Source organism: Natator depressus, chromosome 3, assembly GCF_965152275.1.
Source record: "Natator depressus isolate rNatDep1 chromosome 3, rNatDep2.hap1, whole genome shotgun sequence".
Taxonomy (NCBI): Eukaryota; Metazoa; Chordata; order Testudines; family Cheloniidae; genus Natator; species Natator depressus.
Window position 1 is genome coordinate 35,309,475 of NC_134236.1, and position 23,203 is coordinate 35,332,677.

The window sequence follows — 23,203 nt, forward strand, 5'->3', positions numbered from 1 at the left end:
GCTGGCTGTATTTTAAAGAATCCTTATTGAGGTTGCAGGAACAAACCATCCCGATATGTAGAAAGAATATTAAATATGGCAGGCTACCAGCTTGGCTTAACAGTGAAATCCTTGCTGATGTTAAACATGAAAAAGAAGCTTACAAGAAGTGGAAGATTGGACAAATGAACAGGGAGGAGTATAAAAATATTGCTCAGGCATGCAGGAGTGAAATCAGGAAGGCCAAATCACACTTGGAGTTGCAGCTAGCAAGGGATGTTAAGAGTAACAAGAAGGGTTTCTTCAGGTATGTTAGCAACCAGAAGAAGGTCAACAAAAGTGTGGGCCCCTTACTGAATGAGGGAGGCGACCTAGTGACAGAGGATGTGGAAAAAGCTAATGTACTCAATGCTTTTTTTGCCCCTGTCTTCACGAACAAGGTTGGTTCCCAGACTACTGCACTGGGCAGCACAGCATGGAGAGGAGGTGACCAGCCCTCACTGGTGAAAGAACAGGTTAAGAACTATTTAGAAAAGCTGGATGAGCACAAGTCCATGGGGCCGGATGCACTGCATCTGAGGGTGCTAAAGGAGTTGGCTGATATGATTGCAGAATCATTGGCCATTCTCTTTGAAAACTCATGGCGATCGGGGGAGGTCCCGGACGACTGGAAAAAGGCTAATGTAGTGCCCATCTTTAACAAAAGGAAAGAGGAGGATCCAGGGAACTACAGGCCAGTCAGCCTCACCTCAGTCCCTGGAAAAATCATGGAGCAGGTCCTCAAGGAATCAATTCTGAATCAACTAGAGGAGAGGAAAGTGATCAGGAACAGTCAGCATGGATTCACCAAGGGCAAGTCATGCCTGACTAACCTAATTGCCTTCTATGGTGAGATAACTGGCTCTGTGGATGAGGGGAAAGCAGTGGACGTGTTATTCCTTGACTTTAGCAAAGCTTTTGACATGGTCTCCCACAGTATTCTTGCCAGCAAGTTAAAGAAGTATGGGCTGGATGAATGGACTATAAGGTGGACAGAAAGTTGGCTAGATTGTCGGGCTCAAAGGGTAGTGATCAACAGCTCCATGTCTAGTTGGGAGCCAGTATCAAGTGGAGTGCCCCAAGGGTCGGTCCTGGGGCTGGTTTTGTTCAATATCTTCATTAACGATCTGGAGGATGGCGCGGATTACACCCTCAGCAAGTTTGCGGATGACACTAAACTGGGAGGAGTGGTAGATACAGAGGGCCCTAGACAAATTGGAGGATTGGGCCAAAAGAAATCTGATGAGGTTCAACAAGGACAAGTGCAGAGTCCTGCACTTAAGACAGAAGAATCCCATGCACTGCTACAGACTAGGGACCAAGTGGCTTGGCAGCAGTTCTGCAGAAAAGGACCTAGGGGTTAGAGTGGACGAGAAGCTGGATATGAGTCAACAGTGTGACCTTGTTGCCAAGAAGGCCAATGGCATTCTGGGCTGAATAAGTAGGAACATTGCCAGCAGATCAAGGGACGTGAGCGTTCCCCTCTATTCGGCATTGGTGAGACCTCATCTGGAGTACTGTGTCCAGTTTTGGGCCCCACACTACAAGAAGGATGTGGAAAAATTGGAGAGTCCAGCAGAGGGCAACAAAAATTATTAGGGGGCTGGAGCACATGATTTATGAGGAGAGGCTGAGGGAACTGGGATTATTTAGTCTACAGAAGAGAAGAATAAGGGAGGGTTTGATAGCTGCTTTCAACTACCTGAAAGGGGGTTCCAAAGAGGATGGATCTAGACTGTTCTCAGTGGTAGCAGATGACAGAACGAGGAGTAATGGTCTCAAGTTGAGTGGGGGAAGTTTAGGTTGGATAGTAGGAAAAACTTTTTCATTAGGAGGGTGGTGAAGCACTGGAATGTGTTTATCTAGCGAGGTGGTAGAATCTCCTTCCTTAGAGGATTTTAAGGTCAGGCTTGACAAAGCCCTGGCTGGGATGATTCAGTTGGGGACTGGTCCTGCTTTGAGCAGGGGGTTGGACTAGATGACCCCCTGCACAACTTCAATTTCAGGTCCCTTCCAACCCTGAAATTCTACGATTCTATGACAAGGAGCGTTTTTGAAAATTCCACCCACACTCTGCCTCTCTAAATCCTTGCTCAATATCTCCCAGCATTAACTGAATAATATTTACTCTGACAGCAAGTACAACAGCGGCATGGTTACTCATCTGGCTGATTCATGACAATAAGATGCTTTTTGTCAGATGAGAAGGGGGGGTACTTTATATTTAAAAAAATCAAGAGAGTTTAATGGATCCATTCATATTAACATCTCAAAATAAGTGTACCTGAGCTTGTGCATATTAGGAGTAGAGAAATACACTACTGCCACAACGTGATATGTCAGAAGGTATAATGAATAGCTTTTTCTTGAATGTAACAATTGTTAGAACTCCCTACATTCTCATGGGTGCAGACAGAAGAAAAACGCTTTTCTTTTAGATTCCTGAAAAGGGCTGGTTGCATTTAGACCTGGTTTTACTCTACTATGCACAGTAGCAAAGCACAGACAATTAAGCACTTACTGGCAAATGATTTTTCCCCTTAGTTTGTGACACACCTAGCGCTAAGAAGTGGGAATGAACAATGGCTTTCCTGTCTTTGTTTTTCCCTTGCAAAGAATAAATATTTGAGCACCATCCTTAAAATAACGAAATCAGTCCTTGACATTTTCCTGCTCGAGAAGGTTCTGAATATGCTTCTGATTCTGACATGCCTCTCCCTGACTGCCACAGAGTTGAGCAAATATCAGCTGCTTTGCTGATGGAACATGCAGAATGCCCATCTCAGGTTTGTTAAGAGCCCAACACTAAATAGAAAACTGATTTTCTCAGAGGGTTTGATAACTAAGTGCTTCAAGGCAAAACATTAGAAGAATTTAACTAATATTTGAAGGGAAATGTCAAGTGGTACAGCATGGCCAACATAATAGAAATTGTATGAGCTGTTTTACAGCAAGTCTCTCCAACCATTTAGAAATGCAGCTAAAAGCAGCTCTCCATTTAAAACACTAAACATGTATTTAAGAGGCTATCAGCCTAATCTATAATTCTACATTGTTATTAATATAGCCTCTTTCTAATAGTCATTAATAAGGGAAAATCAAAGGTTGAAGACTTGGAAATTTACATTCAGCACAGTTACTGTTAAATGTATGAAGGGGGAAAAACTGAAAAGAAGAATCTTCATATTCTCCCTTTAAATACTCGGGCCCACACTCCTGCAGTCCTTAAACAGAAAAAACTGTAAGGGATTCAACACATTGGGAACTTAAAACACACACAGATTGTTGGTTGGGTTGCTGGGACGTACAAGGGCAACTCCTGTTCAACCAGAGACCATCTTTATGGAAAAGTTTTTAGCAGTGGCATTGTTAGAGGAGCAAATCCGTGACTATATCCAAACCAGAAGCAGGCAGTGCATAAGCCAGACGGTGGGAATGGTGAGGCAGTGCTGGTATGGAAGAAGAGCATTCATAATTTTGTTGATGTCGGTGGGACTTTTGCCCGTTTAGGGATTGTGAGAGTTAGTCCCAAACTATCTTGAAACTAAGTAGTGAACATTTCTTTTTCCACATCTGCACTGCCTTCATCTCCTAAATTGGCCTTTTTGCACCATTTGTTTATGGCAGTGGTTCTCAGGCAGTGGTACGTGTACTGCGGGGGTATGCAGAGGTTTTCCAGGGGGTACATCAACTCATCTAGCTATTTGCCTAGTTTTACAACAGTCTACATAAAAAGCATTAAAGAAGTCAGTACAAACTAAAATTTCATAGACAATGATTAGTATATACGGCTTTATATACTGTACACTGAAATGTAAGTACAATATTTATATTCCAATTGATTTATTTTATAATTATATGGTAAAAATGAGAATGTGAGCAATTTTTCAGTAATAGTATGCTCCGACACTTCTGTATCTTTGTCTGATTTTGTAAGCAAGTAGTTTTTAAGTGAGGAGAAACTTGCGGATACACAAGACAAATCAGACTCTTGAAAGGGGTACAGTGTCTGGAAAGGTTGAGTGTCACTGATTTATGGTGAGTTTTGGATAGGCGACCAAAGATATTCTCTGAGGCAAAAAGAAGCTTCCCACATGCTGTCACCTTATAAGGTGTTTCAAGATCCCAATTGTGCCTGTTGAGAAAAAGCCAAAATAAAAAGCACACAAGAACAGTGTTCCCTCTAATTTTTTATGTCCATATGTGGAATGAATTTTGTTATGTGCACCAATATGGAGGTGATGTGTAGTGGGGATGGAGCCAAGGGGTTCAGAGTGTGGGAGGGGGCTCAGGGCTGGGGTGCGGGCTCTGGGGTGGGTCTGGGGATGAGTGGATTGGGGTCCAGGAGGGGGATTAGGGCTAGGACAGAGGATTGGAGTGTGGGGGTGATGACGGCTCTGGTTGGGGGTGCAGGCTCTGGGGTGGGTCTAGGGATGAGTGGCTCAGGGTGCGGAAGGGAACTCAGGGCTGGGGCAGAGGATTGGGTGCAGGCAGTGAGGGCTCTGCCTAGGGGTGAAGGCTCTGGAGTGTGGGAGGGGGCTCAGGGTGGGGCCGGGAATGAGGCGTTTGAGGTGCAGGCTGCCCCAGGGAGAAAGGACTCCCCCCAGCCCTCTCTCACCGCAGCAGCTTGGGGCCAGGTGAGAGAGGCACCTTTCCCTGGCCACAGTAGTTCCAGGGGGGCTGGGCCATGCCAGGGCAGAGGCGCCTCTCCCTGTCTGTGCAGCCCTTGACAGCCTGCTGCATGGCCGCACAGCTTACAGGGAACTTAAGACAAGAAACTTGGCTCAGTTACTTGCAGGGTGCCTTTGCATCATGTGGTCAAGCAAGAGGCTGCACATGGTGGAACATGGTCTCCCTTTGAAATATACTCACCTCTTGCAGCTTCAGTATTTGGATTGGTCGGCCCCTCAATGCAACTGCAGAACTAAGGCATTCTGAACACTTGGTGCTCCACTTTTCCCTCAGTTTTTATACTAAATAACTGTCTTCAGCAAAGATGTTGCAATCATCAGCAGAGGACAATGGACTTATGATAGGAGTGGGAGTTGAATAATACAGGTTTTATTCCTTATTCTGCTACAGACTTCCTGTGTGCCATTCAGCAATACACTTAGGTCTATGGTTTTAAGTCTCAGTGAATTTTGGGTGCCCAAACAGACACGCCTAAGGCCTGATTTTCAAAAGGTGTTGAGCACATGAAGCGTCTGCTTATTGTATTTGGAGTTGTGGGTGCTCAGCACTTCTGATCAGGCCTTAGATGTCGCAAGTGGAATACCAACATTTACATTCCGGCCTTCACCTCTATGCCTTGGTTTCCTCATCTGTAAGAGTGGATAACTACCCATCTCCAGTGGGCATCAGAAGGATTAAATCAATGATATTTACAAAATGCTCCGAGACCCTCAAGCGGAAGGTTCTATACAAGAGCAAAATATCATTGTTGCTTGGTCGGCTGATTTCAGATTCAGAGTGACCTCCACCTCACATACATTTTCATGAATGTTAGAGGAAACAAAAGTCCCTCTCAGCCCCCTTTGCAATCTGACACAATGTACACACACCTCTACTAACCACATGCATAACTCATTTATACGAGCCACTTCAACAGTAAGGGCTGGTCTACATGACCGTGGTAAATCGATCTAAGTTACACAACTTCAGTTACGTGAATAACATAACTGAAGTTGACATAGTTAGATCCACTTAGCGTGGTGGCTACACTGCCCTGTGTCAACGGGAGAGCATCTCCCGTCTACTTCCCTTATGCTTCTCGGGGAGGTGGAATACAGAAATTGATGGGAAAGTGCGCTCCCATCGATTTAGCGTGTCTTTACCAGACCCACTAAATCGACACTTGCTGCATCTATTGCAGCAGTGCTGATCTACTGGTAAGTTTAGACATGCCCTAAGTTAGCCATCAAAACACTTGAACATGGCCCATGCGATGGGTTCCTCAAGTTAAGGATGGGGGTGTGAGAGCTGTGGATGGTGGCAGGAGGTAGTTGAGGTTGAGAAATGGAGGGGATGGGTAAGTGGTGAGGGAATATTGAAAGGCTTAGTTGCTCATTTCCTTCATTTTTGTTGTTGGATTTGGCAGAATATGCAGTTTAACAATCTTAACTCTAAATTAATGATAGTTTGGGTATTTTTGGAGGGTGGAAGATATAGTCAGAGCTTAAATTAGCATGGTGGCCAATTAAGAATGAAGACACAGCATAGGTACTAAGTACTGGTGCTGATCCTGGTACATCATTCTCTAGGCTATTTGGACAAGGAACTACTGGATGGCAGAATGCCTAGCCTGAAGCAGACTGTGGGAAGCAGAAAAGGAGAATACTTCCAATTACCAAAGCAATTAACTCTTTATTAGCCAATTAAGAAGTGACATTAGTGAGCTCTGAAAACAGTGGAGTCCAGTCCTATATAGCCAAAGAAAGGACTGGGACAGGGAACAGCAAAAGGAGGAGACAGAAAAGTGGAGGGAAGTAATCAGAGTTGTGAGGCATCCTGCCCCTCCACCCCATAATCATTGTATCAGATCGTTACAAATGAGGTCATTTTAAATCATTTTTTACCCTGCTCTGCATAGTCTGCTGTTATACATCTATACCATGATAGCAACCAAAGGCCCCAATTAACCTTGGTCAACCATCGTGCGGAGCATTGGACAGTCCCAGATGAAGAAAAGGTCCCTTTCTTTCTCTCTATCATATGCCCCTGGGAGGCTATGCCTTTTACACATGTGTATAAAGTCCTTGCATCTTAGATAATACAGTATCTGAATTTTTAACTTGCATCAGATGTCCAGTGTTCTTGTTCTATTCAGACAGATTGCCTTGCAGCCATTCCTTTTGTATTTACAGTATGTGCTTTGCTTATGTGGTATATACCCAGAATAGAAGACATTGCCAAAACACATTGTGTTAGGGAAAAAAAACACTACATGCCCATCATTCTTTGATTGCTGAGGAATTTGTAATGAAGCTAAGAAAATAGCATAGCTTAGTTAACATTCCCAAGCCTCAAGAATAGCAGATAAAGTATCTTATTGAAATAACCTAATTAAATACTATACGATACCCTTCATCTTTAAACTGTCCAACTCTCCTTGTTTCAATGTCCAGGACTGATGAATGAAAATACAGTAAAGGGGTGGGGGGAGGGAGAGGGCTGGCTTGTTTGTTTTTGTTGGAGATGCAGCTACTTTAGAGAACATATGGGAACACTACATTTGGAAGAGTTCTCAGGCAACTTAGGAAACATTTTCTGATCTCTACACAGAGTTCCCAACACTGCAGCCATATTAAAATGAAATGACTGGAAGCATATGAATGATTAAAAGGATAGTTAATTCTCCATTTTTGCTTAGCATCCTTAAGTATTCATTGGTGCTACAACAGCAGATACAGTTACTGTGATCATCTCTTCCACAACTACTTATACATATATACATTGAGCATCCTGATCTTGGTATTCAAGGAAAGTTCCATCTTAAATATAAATAAATCAAATAGAAGCCACTGTATTTTCTTAACTCATTTATACCCTTTACTGTTTTTAGCAGGAAACAAGCAAAGCCTAGTTCTTAACATCACAGATATACCTTTTGTAAATAAAACATTAAGTTCAAAAGGGGGGCTCACCCACTAATGGGAAATAAGAGCTGGGATATATTTTAGCAGGGGAAACTGAAAGGCAATCTGCAATTTTCTACCATACAAACACTGGGATAGTTTGAGAATGAAGGTGAAAGTGAGAGAGAAAAGAGTGGATAATTCAAATGGGCCCATAGGGCCAGGTCTTCACTGTTGTGAATCAGGGCAGCTCCACTGAAGTCAACGAAGCAACCTGGAGGAGGATCTTCTCCTTAGTGTTTTCAATTAGGAGAGAGCTGTCCTTCATGGAGGACAGTGGCTTCCACACACACCCCTCTCCTCCCACGATTCTGTTGTCTCCAAGCATATGAGGGGAGAAGTAGCTCTCTCCCATTTCAATCACCACTCCAAAAACACAGCTACAGCAGAGCTTGGAGGCAGACATCACCTCTGGCACCTCCTTCCCCCCGCTCCCCTCCACACACACACTTTTGTTATTGTTTTCTAGCTTTTGAAAGGGTACAAGATGCCTTTCTTTATGTGGCCCTTTTGCATTAGATAAACTTTGGGCCCCAATTTTCCACTTCTTTACACCACATGTGGTCATCCACATTTGTGCAAAGCAGGTGTAAAGCTACTGCTGGTGTGAGTGAGTGGACTATTCCCATTTGCTAGTGGTCTACACACACACTTTGCATTGGTGAAGATGACTACACAATACACAAAACGTAAGGCAGTGGAAACTACAGGCCCATTGTTCCTGGAGCAGTTCGGGACTATATAGTTTTTACCGATGTCCTTGACTTGTATGTGTCAGTAAAGAACTGAGATTAGTGTTTGCTAGTTATGCTACAAAGCCACAAAAATTAAAGCTCAAAGGACACTCCCTATCAGAAATCTTTAAATGAGATGTATCTAAGGTACGTACATATATGGCCTCCACCACCCTAGTATCTGAGCACCTCAAACTTTAATGGATTTATACTCACAACCCCTTATCAGATAGGAAAGTGCTATTATCCCCATTTTTACAGATGGAAATTGAGGCAAAGAGAGACTAAATGAGAAGCCCAAGGTCCCACAGCAAGTCTGTGTCAGAGAAGGGAACTGAATCTGTCTCCCCCAAGCCCTGGGATAGTGTCTTAACCACTGGACCATCTTTCATTTAAAGCTTGGGACTGCAAGTAACTTGACAGAGGTCTACTGAACAGGTGTTTCCTCTAAATGTACCAGTTCTGACCATAAAGAGTGTTTGTTGGACAAAGAACAAGAATTTACTCAGTCACCAAGAGACCTGTTCATACGGAACTCAGCTAAAACACACCCTAACATGTGTCATAAATATTATTAAGGCTAGGATGACTGGATGCTTCCCATGTTACTGCTACCTGACAGGTGTCTCATACATGAACAAATGAAGCAATTCCCTAACATTCAGGAGAGCATCTGGATTTAAATGTTAACTATACCTGGCTCCATCAGCGATAAGTACAGATGCATATTCTCTTATTACTCCTTTCCTTCCACAAGTCCATCTCATTAATCTCATCAACCATCTCATTAATGAATTTTTAAATGTTTGTCCTGCCACTGACAGAATGGCAGTACAAGACAAAACCCTCTCACTCCTCTTTAACAGGTCAAGAGTGGAATCATCTGAATCCTGACAGACACACCCAGCCCTCTTCAGCCGGAAGAATGGGTCAGCCCAACATGGGAACTCAAAGGACGAAATAAAAAGAAATTCAGACGAAGAGAGAAAAGCAGAGATCCTGTATGACCCTCCTACTCCTTCACCCTTCCAAACAGCTACCAGTGCCAGCTTTGCCTATCAGGGAAATGGGGCACTGCTATTATTAACATCTGCTGGTTGCACTGTCCCTGATACAACGGTTTGCCTCTTACTGGCTGACAAGAACTGTTGTCTTTGGCTGGGGCAATTCGACACAATGCTGACCAGCCAGGACAAAGCAAAGAAAGCAGCTCTGTCTTGGCTTGGAGGCCAGCACTGTGGCAGCCTGCAAAGAGATTAAGCAAAAACAATACTTTCTGGGTAACAAGAGCCACCCTGGAGAATCCATTTGCTATTAACAACAGTAAGAAGAAATATCAGGAAATAAAATGTTTAATAGTAGCTAGCCTAAATCAAAAGACAGGGAACACCAACCAGACGTGTTAAGCTTCATTCAAATCTTTGAGCTTCAACTATTTGAGGAGTTAATGGAAATGTTAAATGACTGGGGAAAATATTTAGCACTAACTGACAATTTGCTAAGAAGATCGCACTCTTTAGACTTGCATGTCTTCTAAGGATTTGTCATAGCTTGATTTTAAGTTAAACATTTAATGTGCACTCCAGTTACACTGCATTGCTCCCTATAAAACTAGTCTTCCAACAAGTTTTAAATAGAATGACTCAGAAGTGGGTTATTATTGTGCTAAAAGTGTCTTTTCAGAGATGCAAGGAGAGCGCGTAACAAGCAAGAGGAACTAGAATTTTTCTCCTAAAAGACGATTAATTGCTTAGAGAATTTTACTGAAACCTGGAGGGAGGATTCTCAGCCATTTAAACCTGTGCAAGTGGGTGTCACATGCGTGCTCTGGCTTGGTAGAGTCTTACTCTCACTTTGCACAGGTTTAAATGATTTCACAAGATGCATGGTAGTGGAGAATCAAGTCCATAAAAAGGGAAGAAGAGATGATATCGGTGCCTATACCTAACACTTTTAATGGTAACAAGATAACGAGGAGTGGGATAGCAAAATTATTTGGGCCAGATTTTGGCAGCTCTTGCCCAGGTCAAAAGGAATGCTCATCTCCCTTGAGCACCACAGTGCGAGCACCCAGAAACTTGCTCTTCCCAATTGGAAAAAGATGGATCCACAGCACTTCCACTAGTACTAGACAGCAAAAGGAGCACGGATGGGTGGAACACTAGTCATGACCCTTCCACACCACTGATTGTACAGGGCAACACATGCCACTCTCTTAAGGGAGAAGAAGTTGTTACATGCCTTCATTAGTGTAATATCTCAGTGCCTTACAACTTTTAATGCATTTATCCTCACAACAGCCCGATGGTCTAGGGAAGTATTATTATCCCCAAATTACAGCTGGGGAAAATGAGGCAGAGAGAGCCTAAGTGATATGCTCAAAGTCACACAGGCAGCCTGTGGCAAAGTATGGAATCAAACCCAGGTGCCTCAAGGGCCAGGCTAATGTCCTACCCAATTGACCACCTTTCCTCTCCTGTGTTTGTCCACCATGCCTCAGTACCCACAGAGGTATTCTCATTCTCTAAGCACCCCAAAGGCAGAATGTTTTCCAGTCACTGCCTAACCATGGCTAGTACAACCATAAATAAGGTTGAGATTCTGTCACAGGTATTTTTAGTAAAAATCAGGGACAGGTCATGAGCAATAAACAAAAATTCATGGAAGCCTGCAACTGGTCCCTGATTTTTACTAAAAATATCGAGGTGGGGGAGAGGAAGACAAACAGAACACAGCCAGAGGCTTGCAGCTGTTCCAGCCCTGCCACTGCTCCTGCAGCAGGGGCTAATCACTGCTGCCCCCGCCCCAGAGGGGCTGACCCAACCCCAGCTGCTGCTTCAGCCCTGGGGCCACTGCTCCAGCAGCCCTGGGGCTAACAGCTGCTCCAGCCCTGCCCCAGAAGTCACAAAGGTCCCAGAAAGTCATGGAATCCATGACCTCCATGACAGAATCGTATCCTTAACCATAACCTAATACTTTGAGTTAGAATATGGAAGAATGATGATGCTTTTGGAATTCCTGGGCATCTTAGGATGAGATATTAACAAATGTTAAGGAGATCAGAGAAGAGGAACAGAACTGGTAAGCAAGTTGGAGAGACTGATTTACAAGGAAAGATTAAGAACAGTTAAATATGGATCACTTGCCCTCCATCTAATTAAACAAGGTACCCAGTAGGACATTACTCAAGTTTGTGCTATACCTTCCCTCATCTACACCTATTAAGTCAGTGGGGTTATGCAGGTTAAGTCCAGACAAGATTTGGCCCTACATTAGCAATCCAAACAAGTGCAAATAAAATGGGCAGGGAAGTTTACCCAGAATGCTCTGGATACGTGACTGGAAATGCATGAATGCTTTAGCATCTTCTTCCTTCGTTGTTACCAAATTAATGTTAAAAAATAATGAAAGAAAAAAAATTAGTATTCAACAGATGCCAGTGTGTGAGATTGAGCAGTCGAAATGACAGGGCCATAGACCGATCATCTTGTTTGTGCAAATGAGCACATAGAGTTTAAAAGAGGGAAATACAACAAACTGAATTCATGAGTAGAGAAAGAACACTAAGCAGAGCCATGTCCCAGATTCAGGGACTAGCCTTCAAGGGAGACAGCTACAAGGAGAATTCTGTGTGGGTCTCAGAAAAAACACTATTACAAATGCCCACATCAGCAAAGGCAAGGAGGGGGTGGAAGGTAAATACTGTACCCTCTATTGTAATATACCTAGGTGGGAAAACAGCCACTTTCTTCTCCTCTGTTATTTTATAAAGTATTTTTGGATCATTGCTCTGACTCGGAATGATACAGTGCTCAGATTAGAGCTTAGTTAACAGTTAAATAATTAGCTTCTTTTTCAACACGGAATAGTCACAAAAAGGTGAAAAATAAAAGGAAATTACCATATAATTCTAATTTATTTGAGAAAAGTTTTTTTTCCATTGTTTCTTAAACTGTATGGACTGACTGTAAACACTCTGATGCTGGTAATGACAATTAAAAGTTCAAGCTCGTTAGATAGTTGGATTGCCTCAAGTCATATGGCATTGATTCAGACTTCTGACTAGATGAGTGTAACTCTTAATATCAGGTGGAAGACTTAGAGAAAAACAAAACAAAAATTGCCAGGGCATTGACTCTCTCAGGAAAAGGTAGCAGGAAACATAGGATTAAAAGAATTTTAGAAAACAACCCTTTTCCTTTTGGGGCCATAAAAGCCTTATCTGAAGGCATCATGTCTTGAAAAACTAGACTTTAGTACTTCATGGGAATAAGCTATACTGACATAAGCATCCTTATACCTGCAAAACTGAATTCACACTAAGGGACTGCACTGTGTTAACAGCATCAGTTTCTAAACTGTCATAGTTACAGTGCTATAACATCTGTAGACAAGCCCTAGGATTTATTTGCTAGGTGCAGAGTTTAATTCTCTCTCAGAATATGCAAAGTAATTTATACACCTGGTTGTAGCTGCAGAGGGTGTGAGCTGATTCTGGTTCAGCTCCTGTAACTGCCTCTGTGGCAAGGCTCTGGCAACAGGCCTCTCCACTGCATGAAGCAGCAGCCGCACATAAAAAATGCATTAACTGTCTTCACCAGTCATACGTATGGGAGGATGGAGAATTTGGGGAGGATGGAGAATTTGGTCTGACAAAAGCTACATTTAGATACCAGGCAAGACTCAAGACGATGTCCCTAACATCAGCACTAGCATAACTTCATCAACACATCTTGGCACTTGTGCTAGTCTCAAAGGACAGCAGACTGCCATAGAGAAATAACATCTGTTTGCACTGTTTGATTGGGTTGTATTGACAGTCTGGAATCAGGGGGCACCCAGAGGATGTGGTGCAGGTTGTCCAATAATACTGATTTCATCTGCATCGCTTCATCTGGAGACAACATATTTCCAGGGTAAGCTGTTGAAAAGGATAATGCCATAGAACTCCTTACTCAGGACGATATGGAGTAACATTAGGGAAGGCACTATGGGGCAGGATGGAATTGCTTACAGAGGTGTGCTGCTCACTCCACCAATGTCCACAGCGCATCTAGTGGGAAGGGAGCCAACAGAGGGCCAGTAAAAGTGGGCTACAAGACTAGTAACAGGATGATGGAGATTCCCATGGTATTCTCTCTACTGCTCCTCACTACCAACTGGCAGCCCCAGCATGGAGGACAGTGTCTGGTAAACAGCAAAGGCAGAAATCATGAGTGTGGGAGCATCCTAATGTTGTGACAGCTACTGGGACCCACAGTGGATTTGTGCCAGGCTACATGCTCCCCTGCTTAATTCATCGTCACATACCTCTCCTGCTCAGTGAGTATATAAGGCCATCAGGGGCTTAGGGAAGAGAGAGTAGGCAGTCTTCAGCATACAGACAACACTCTGGTTTTTGTCTCTAACTCAACCAATTCTGTTCATGCAAATGACTTAGTGTCTGTTAGAGACTGAGGTGTGGATGAAGTCTGAGAGCTGAGCTCCACCTAGATCAGATGGTGACAGTCTTCACAGAGTACAGGATACGGACCTTGCTATACGTTATCCATGCCCTTATCACTTCAAGATCAGAGGACTGTGATGTACTCTACCAGGGGTTATTTTTTGAGACCACAGGAACTGAAGCTGTTACTGAATGAGCTGGCTAATTTTCTGAGTGGAGTTTTGTGCTGGCAGCACATAACCCCAGTGCTTCAGGTGTGACTAGGCTGCCAGCAAGTTTCCATAGGAACTCAACGTGTTTATTTAACCTTTAAAGACTGAAGTGGTTTGGGATCTAGTAGCCTAAGAGTCTGTTTCCCACCATGTGCAGTACAGCCAGAGCACTGTGGTCAGGGGAGGCACTCAAACTGGAGCTCCCCTCAGTACAGAAGAGAGAGACCTGCACTTACTTCCCCCTTGGTCTACCAGAGTCCAGATCTGATCATCTTCCAGACACACTGCAAGGCCCCATCTTTTCTTCCTGGCACTTAGGGAGGGGACTCCTGGAGGGAAGTTCCTTTATGCGGTATGTAGAAAACTGGAAGGGAGGAAATAGCTATTTAGTAACTTATGATGGTGTATTTAGTACATGTTTCTATTGGATACCATAGGAGATGGTCACATTTAACTGCTGCGGTGGTGCCCACAGGACAGCATAATTAAAGACCTCAATGAAAAAGACTCCCAGCAAGTGACTATCCCGCACATATCATGGATCTCATTTTCCAGTAACAAGATGGAAGTGATGTCACAGAAGGGATGCGGCAATTACTGCTACCTCTCTAGAGCCCAGGACCATGCTGGTCCTCGGATGCCTTCCTCTCTTTATGGCTACTCATTATTTTATTTATCTCACTACCTCTCTCTTTTCCTTCCTGATTTCCCAGCGGATCGCAATATTTGGAGTCAGGAAGGAATTTTCCTCCAGAGCAGATTGGAAGAGGCCCTGGAGGTTTTATGCCTTCCTCTGTAGCATGAGGCACAGGTCACTTGCTGGAGGATTCTCTGCTCCTTGAAGTCTTTAAACCATGATTTGAGGACTTCAGTAGCTCAGACATAGGTGAGAGGCTTATCGCAGGAGTGGGTGGGTGAGATTCTGTGGCCTACATTGTGCAGGAGGTCAGACTAGATGATCATAATGGTCCCTTCTGACCTTAATATCTATGAACTCTGGTGTGATTAGAAAGTTCACTACCTGCAAACACTTAAAGGGGCTAGCTGAAAGTCTGCATTCTGAAAACATTCTCTGACTGCTCCAGCATTCATAGACAGTGTACGTTGAAGGGTTGTGGCATAGCTAACATGAATTCATGTAAATGGCTTCCAGAAGCAGGAAACCACTCCCATTACTGGTGCAATGTGAATGCAGTATGGCTACTATGTATCCAACAGCTGTACCAAGGTCATAGCTTTTAAGGCTAGTGTAAGGGACCGTTATGATCATCTAGACTGTCCTCCTTCAGAAAGGATCTCACCAGCTCAAAGGGAGATGAACACCACACCACTGACTCACTTCTGCACAGCCAGTTAGAGACACAGCCTGTTTATAAAAACAGCAATTGACAATAGGCCAAGTACTATACAGTAGAATTATTAAACCACTGACACTGAGTAAGTGTTGTGCTAGGTTATAATTGGTTTGTGCAATTTGAGAGTTATAAAAGGAAACTGAAAACAATGTGGTCAAGAAACCACACACATACACACACTATTAATACTGCAGCCTAATTTTCATGATGGTAAGAAATGTAACAGCTGATGGAACACATTTAGGCCCTAAATCTGCAATCAGATCCATGAGGATGAAAGGATCTGCCTGGGGGGCTCCATTTGTAGCATCAGGGTTAGTTTTTGCAATGGATCAGCACTGAGAAGTCCAACAGGAGAAGGCCTCTCCCAGTCCAAGAAAGGTCTGTGGGCCTTTTCTAGATAACACTAGATACACTAGCACCGTTCTTACCACCATATGTTTTGTGCAGCCAAAACTGATGCTTAAGTCAACAGTACAAGGCTGAGAGTTTAGTTGGGGGATAGATGTCAAATCTTGTAAGAAGTGTTCATAATGTAATACAACCACAGAATCCGATACAGGAAAAGATTTTAGAACAAGTAGTAGTAACAGCCAACTAGATATCTGTCATTTTCAAAATGGTTCCCTTACAATATATGATTTGTATATTTTAAGCTTAAAAGTGGACATAATTAACAGTATTAATAGGGTGCCTCATACCCAAAAGTCTATGGGTACCTAGCATAATATAAAACACAGAGACCATCTAGCCCAATAACTACCAGTGTTGGTGTGGGAAAAAAATAATCTACTACCAAACTGTCCAAACACAAAGAAAACACCTTTTATTAGCTTAAAATCAAAGTTTATCGGCCTCACATTCATTGTGGCAGTATCTACAACTAATCTACAATCTGGCAGTCGTGTGTGTGCATTTTATGTATATACAAATAAAGAGAGACGTGTACACGTGGTATGTTTTGTTATTGTAAATATATTCATTGTGACCTGTACTTTGGATCAGTAAATATGTCAAATTACACATTAATGTTGGCATAATAGAATACAAAGATACAGACGTAAGAAAGATTACTTCCAGGACAGTGGTAAAACTAACGGTGAAATAAAGCATGCACCAGACATATACTTCTGGCCTAATTTTTTTCCCATTGAAATCAGCAGCAAAACTCATTGTCCTCAAAGAAAGAAAGATTTGTCCCTTTCTTTATCTCATCTCCAAAGCACTACTGCTAGCCAGTCTGGAAGGAGGAGTTTTGATCATCTGGAATGGTACACAGATTGCACAAGAATATAATGAGACATAATTTTGGACAAAACATATTTCTGTCTGAAAATGTATTTCAAGTAACACCTACATTTACTACAAGAAAAAAAAGCTTTCCCCACCCCTTATTTTTGGTTTGTTTACTTTAGGTAAATAATAACACTTCAAATATAGTCAATTTCATAGATCCACTAAATGCACTGTCAGTTAGTTGATCAAATTCTCCCTTGCTGTAAAAATATCGGAGCAGAAAAACCCTTACAACATTTTCTTTCAAAGGCATTTCTAAAAATCCAAAATATACTATTTAAAGGGAGGTCTATGAACCGGAACTTTTACAGGTCGGTCAATTTAAAAAATATTCAATGACAATATTCCTCTAAATGACACTTTTGATATTTTTAATAGCATTCTTCACACACAGGATCACAAAGTACTTGACAAAAAAGATTAGAGAGAGATTTCAAGAAAACCTGTAAATTCAGCGGGAAACACTTCCAGATTAGACACCACAAGTAAACAACAAATGAAGCCAAAATCATTTCACCATGTACACAAACCAAAAATCAGTCCACCATTCATAAATTATCATTGTAAAGCTCAAACAATTTGTTTCACAAAAGGAAGAGACTGATCATCGAGGAATATGGTGGAAATTCAAATGGCTAATGTCTGTTTTCATCCCTCATCAATATCCCTCCTCAGTTCAATGGTCCATAGGCAAGTTCTACATACAGTGATATAGTGCCTGCCTTTTTCAAAGGAATTTGAGGGTGCTAAGCCTTTCAGAAAAAGCAGGCTAGTTACGATCTGGTTACTTCTTATTCCTGTGTTGATAAGATTAAGGACAGTATCACTTTTGTACCAGTGGGGGGAAAAATTCAGAAATTGCTTTTTTTCACTTTTATAACCCAAAACCAGCCAACCCCCCCCCGCCGCCCCCAAAATGTTGGCTAAAAAGAAACTGCTGTCCGTATCTCAGGAGGATTCATGCTTTTTAAGCCCCCATGAGAGACTTGTTCCAATCACTATTCAGTAATAGGTGGCTCTCCTTACTTCAGGATACAGAACTGTTCTGAAATGGTTTAATTATCTCTAAGCATCATATCACAGAAGATAAATAAGTGTTAATAAGTACGGAGTATGATCAGGGTTTTTTTAGTTACAGTTTCTGTAAATAGCCTCTGTGAGCTATACCATCTGTAGCAATGTTTCTTCATTTATTATATCTTTCATAATAGCTGTTATAGTTTGGTAATGCCTCTAGAATAGAACAGCCTTTGCCAGAGGTTCTTTAAACTGAAATAATACCATTTCTGGCAAAGAAAAAGTCAACACACCTTCATAGTTCTTTAAGACTTGTTGTACAAAAGGAGAATATTACAACAGAAAGATCTCATTAACAGAAACATTTATTTTTAATTACTCGTAAAAAAGACCCCAAACCAGTGACAGGAGCTCATACTTGTACTGCGGGTGTGTAGACTTAAATAGAGCCCTTTATGTAAGTGGATTTGAAACACCCTATGGTGACCTACAACATTAAATAACTGTGTCCTAGGTGCCAGCCAGCACAGAAAGAACACATAGTTGAACAGCCATGGACAAAAGGGGCCCAGAGTAGCACTGCACGAGGCAGCCTCATTTCTTCCTTCCCCCACCCAACCTACAACCAGCTCTCCCTAATGCAATCACTAACTGCCCTTGGTGACACAGGATGGGTTTCCTGCAAGCCCTTTCATAAGGCTTTGTTTAAAACATGGACACCAAGAATAGCAGATGATCCTAAGCAGCAGCAGAGTTCACAGTGAGTGGAACTGTCATGGCTTGGATTAGAGAGCCAGGACTGGAGTGTACATGGAGCCTGCCAGTTTTTTGTTCCCTTGAGGACGTAGCCACACAGACACACAGGAACTCTCTTCTTTCCACCATAATTTGAGACTCTCTGCCCATTCTGGGGTTGTTAAGCCTGGGAACCGGCTCCCTACAAGAAATCTGCACCCCCCACTACCAGCAGCACAAAGGCACATTACGTTGTTCATACGATCACAACCCACCTGCACTAGACACAGGTGGAAAAGGCTGGGGGCAGCAAAATAAAACCTCCCTGGATAACAGAAAGCTGGACACAGCACAAAGGGATCAGAAGGGTGGAGGGGTCACCACCCAGCCCCCTACCCACACAAAAAAAATGACCCTAGCCCCCCCCACACACACACTTCACAACTCCAGGCAGGGCCAAGGGTTGGCGGCTCTTGCCTTTTTTTCCTGCAGAAGACCTGTCGATTGAAAGGATTAACCCGAGAGAGAGTCTCGCTGCTTCTTCCTCGCTAACAAGCCGGGTGGAACCGGGACAGCAAAGTACCAGAGGCGGCAGCGCCAGCCAGGCTGCATCTTCCTCCTGCGGCGGGACTTGTGCAAACCCCAGCCCCCGCCCCACACCTGCCTGCTTCTGGGGCCAGAGATGCAGAGTGTGGGGCGGGGGGGGGGGAGAGGGGGCTGGACAAAAAGGACCCCGGGCAGTCGCAGCAATTCAGTGGAGTCACAAGAAGAGTGGGCGCCAGTGCCGCTGGGACAGGCGGCGGCGGCAATGGTGAAGTCTCACACACACACACACACACACACACAATGTACTCTCGCCTCTCTCCGGCGCGATTGCGGCTGGGGCGCGAAACAGCCCGAGGACGCCGCGGCTCACTGCAAGGCATTCACCGCGGGCGTGGAGGAAAAGAGGGCAGGAGAGACCCAGATCCCCCACGTACCCTCTGGGTGCTGGGCCCCGACACCCACACAGTGGCCTAACCTACACCCCCACCTGGAGCGGCCCTAGAGCGCTGACACCCCCGTAACGCACCCCGCGCGGCTGGGTCCGAGGGGCAACCGGCCGAAGTACCAGCGCTAAGTTCATGCCCCCTCCCCGCCTTCGGAGCGATCGAGGGATGCGCAGGATGCTGCTGCCCGCCCGCCCCCCTTACCCGTCTGCCGCTGCAGCCTCGGCGGGGAAGGAGAGATGCTGCTGTCGCCTCCGTGCCTGAGCCGGCTGCCTCCCCAAAGCGGGCGCCGCCTGCGCCCTGCGCGGCTCCTGCGGCCGCTGGCATGGACCATGCACCGCACGCTTAGCGGCCTGGGCAGGGCGGCGGCCGCGCTCCGGGCATGGCTCCGCGCCCAGTCCCCTGGCCCGCGAGCCGCGCAGCCAAGTGTGCACCGCTCGGGGCTTTCCAGGTGGGGGTGGGAGGGGGTGGAGACGGAGGCGGGAGGGAGCCGCTAATCTAAGCACAAAGGCGCCATTAAGCTTCAGCGGTTTTGCCGCCGCGGACTGGCTGCCTGGAAGCGGCCGCTGGGTTTCCAGCGCGCGCACGCGGGCGCCCTCTGCCGACCCCACGCTCCCACTACAACTAGCGGGTTGCACCCTCCCCTGCAGCCCCCGCAAGGCTCCCTCCTGTGGAGGCAGCCGCGGGGGTCGTTTAGAGCAGGGGTGGGCAAACTTTTTGGCCCGAGGGCCACATCGGGGTTGCAAGACTGGATAGCGGGCCAGATAGGGAAGGCTGTGCCCCCCCAAACAGCCTCTCCTCCGCCCCCTCCCACTTCCCGCCCCCTGACTGCCCCCCTCAGAACCCCCGACCCATCCAACCCCCCTGCCCCTAACTGCCCCCCCAGGACCTTACCCCCTATCCAACCCACTGTCCCCTGATTGTCCCCACCCCTATCGACACCTCCACTCCCTGCCAGGCCCCCTGGGACTCCCATGCCTATCCAACCCCCCGTTCCCCCTCCCTGACAGACCCCGCCGAACCTCCGCCCCATCCAACCGCTCCCTGTCCCTTGACTGTTTGGTAAGTACCTCCTCATCAGTTATTGGGAGTGGACTACATCCACCCTGATCGAATTGGCCCTGTCAACACTGGTTCTCCACTTGTGAGGTAACTCCCTTCTCTTCATGCGTCAGTATAATAATGCCTGGATCTGTAATTTTCACTCCATGCACCTGAAGAAGTGGGTTTTTTACCCAGGAAAGCTTATACCCAAATACATCTGTTAGTCTTTAAGGTACCACCGGACTCCTTGTAGTTTGGAAAGTGTTTCCCTTTTGCCAGCAAGGCTGGCACTGTGTGAGGCATACCCTGTCTCCCACTTTTAAAACTGCCCTGATTCAAAGTGGCCGAAGTTGCCATTCCCTGTGTATCTGAACGGTGGTGCTGGAACTACGGGTGCTGCTGGCTTGGAGTACAGAATCATAGAATCATAGAATATCAGGGTTGGAAGGGACCTCAGGAGGTCATCTAGTCCAACCCCCTGCTCAAAGCAGGACCAATCCCCAATTAAATCATCCCAGCCAGGGCTTTGTCAAGCCTGACCTTAAAAACTTCTAAGGAAGGAGATTCTACCACCTCCCTAGGTAACGCATTCCAGTGTTTCACCACCCTCCTAGTGAAAAAGTTTTTCCTAATATCCAACCTAAACCTCCCCCACTGCAACTTGAGACCATTACTCCTTGTCCTGTCATCTTCTACCACTGAGAATAGTCTAGAACCATCCTCTTTGGAACCACCTCTCAGGTAGTTGAAAGCAGCTATCAAATCCCCTCTCATTCTTCTCTTCTGCAGACTAAACAATCCCAGTTCCCTCAGCCTCTCCTCATAAGTCATGTGTTCCAGACCCCTAATCATTTTTGTTGCCCTTCGCTGGACTCTCTCCAATTTATCCACATCCTTCTTGTAGTGTGGGGCCCAAAACTGGACACAGTACTCCAGATGAGGCCTCACCAATGTCGAATAAAGGGGAACGATCACGTCCCTCGATCTGCTCGCTATGCCCCTACTTATACATCCCAAAATGCCATTGGCCTTCTTGGCAACAAGGGCACACTGCTGACTCATATCCAGCTTCTCGTCCACTGTAACCCCTAGGTCCTTTTCCGCAGAACTGCTGCCTAGCTATTCGGTCCCTAGTCTGTAGCTGTGCATTGGGTTCTTCCGTCCTAAGTGCAGGACCCTGCACTTATCCTTATTGAACCTCATCAGGTTTCTTTTGGCCCAATCCTCCAATTTGTCTAGGTCCCTCTGTATCCTATCTCTGCCCTCCAACGTATCTACCACTCCTCCCAGTTTAGTATCATCCGCAAATTTGCTAAGAGTGCAATCCACACCATCCTCCAGATCATTTATGAAGATATTGAACAAAACCGGCCCCAGGACCGACCCCTGGGGCACTCCACTTGACACCGGCTGCCAACGAGACATGGAGCCATTGATCACTACCCGTTGAGCCCGACAATCTAGCCAACTTTCTACCCACCTTATAGTACATTCATCCAGCCCATACTTCTTTAACTTGCTGACAAGAATACTGTGGGAGACAGTGTCAAAAGCTTTGCTAAAGTCAAGAAACAATACATCCACTGCTTTCCCTTCATCCACAGAATCAGTAATCTCATCATAGAAGGCGATTAGATTAGTCAGGCATGACCTTCCCTTGGTGAATCCATGCTGACTGTTCCTGATCACTTTACTCTCGTGTAAGTGCTTCAGGATTGATTCCTTGAGGACCTGCTCCATGATTTTTCCGGGGACTGAGGTGAGGCTGACCGGCCTGTAGTTCCCAGGATCCTCCTTCTTCCCTTTTTTAAAGATTGGCACTACATTAGCCTTTTTCCAGTCATCCGGGACTTCCCCCGTTCGCCACGAGTTTTCAAAGATAATGGCCAATGGCTCCGCAATCACATCCGCCAATTCCTTTAGCACTCTCGGATGCAACTCATCCGGCCCCATGGACTTGTGCACGTCCAGCTTTTCTAAATAGTCCCTAACCACCTCTTTCTCCACAGAGGGCTGGCCATCTACTCCCCATGTTGCGATGCCCAGCGCAGCAGTCTGGGAGCTGTCCTCGTTAGTGAAGACAGAGGCAAAAAAAGCATTGAGCACATTAGCTTTTTCCACATCCTCTGTCACTAGGTTGCCTCCCTCATTCAGTAAGGGGCCCACACTTTCCTTGGCTTTCTTCTTGTTGCCAACATACCTGAAGAAACCCTTCTTGTTACTCTTGACATCTCTTGCTAGCTGCAGCTCCAGGTGCGATTTGGCCCTCCTGATTTCATTCCTACATGCCCGAGCAATATTTTTATACTCTTCCCTGGTCATATGTCCAACCTTCCACTTCCTGTAAGCTTCTTTTTTATGTTTAAGATCCGCTAGGATTTCACCATTAAGCCAAGCTGGTCGCCTGCCATATTTACTATTCTTTCGACTCATCGGGATGGTTTGTCCCTGTAACCTCAACAGGGATTCCTTGAAATACAGCCAGCTCTCCTGGACTCCTTTCCCCTTCATGTTAGTCCCCCAGGGGATCTTACCCATCTGCTCCCTGAGGGAGTCAAAGTCTGCTTTCCTGAAGTCCAGGGTCCGTATCCTGCTGTTTACCTTTCTTCCCTGTGTCAGGATCCTGAACTCGACCATCTCATGGTCACTGCCTCACTTAGTGTATAGGTACTCACTGTATAGGTATCACTTTCATTTACTCCCACCTTGGAGCCACCAGGTTT

General features: G+C 45.1%; 1 protein-coding gene across 2 annotated transcripts in view; it reads right to left on the minus strand.

The window, feature by feature from the left end:
• RNF144A (ring finger protein 144A) overlaps positions 1 to 19,834 on the minus strand; it is a 98,827-nt gene extending 78,993 nt beyond the window's left edge. Inside the window, exons 1-2 of one of the 2 annotated variants that reach the window (XM_074947695.1) lie at positions 19,641 to 19,776; positions 14,281 to 14,408 (exon numbers count right to left, since the gene is read on the minus strand). Coding sequence is in view for 1 of the 2 variants with exons in the window: in XM_074947694.1 (XP_074803795.1) it covers positions 19,641 to 19,770 (130 nt within the window). In the remaining variant the exon portion in view is untranslated. Of the gene's footprint in view, positions 1 to 14,280; positions 14,409 to 19,640 lie in introns of both variants that reach the window. The other variant, XM_074947694.1, reaches the window with a different exon arrangement.
• Positions 19,835 to 23,203: the final 3,369 nt, after the last annotated feature.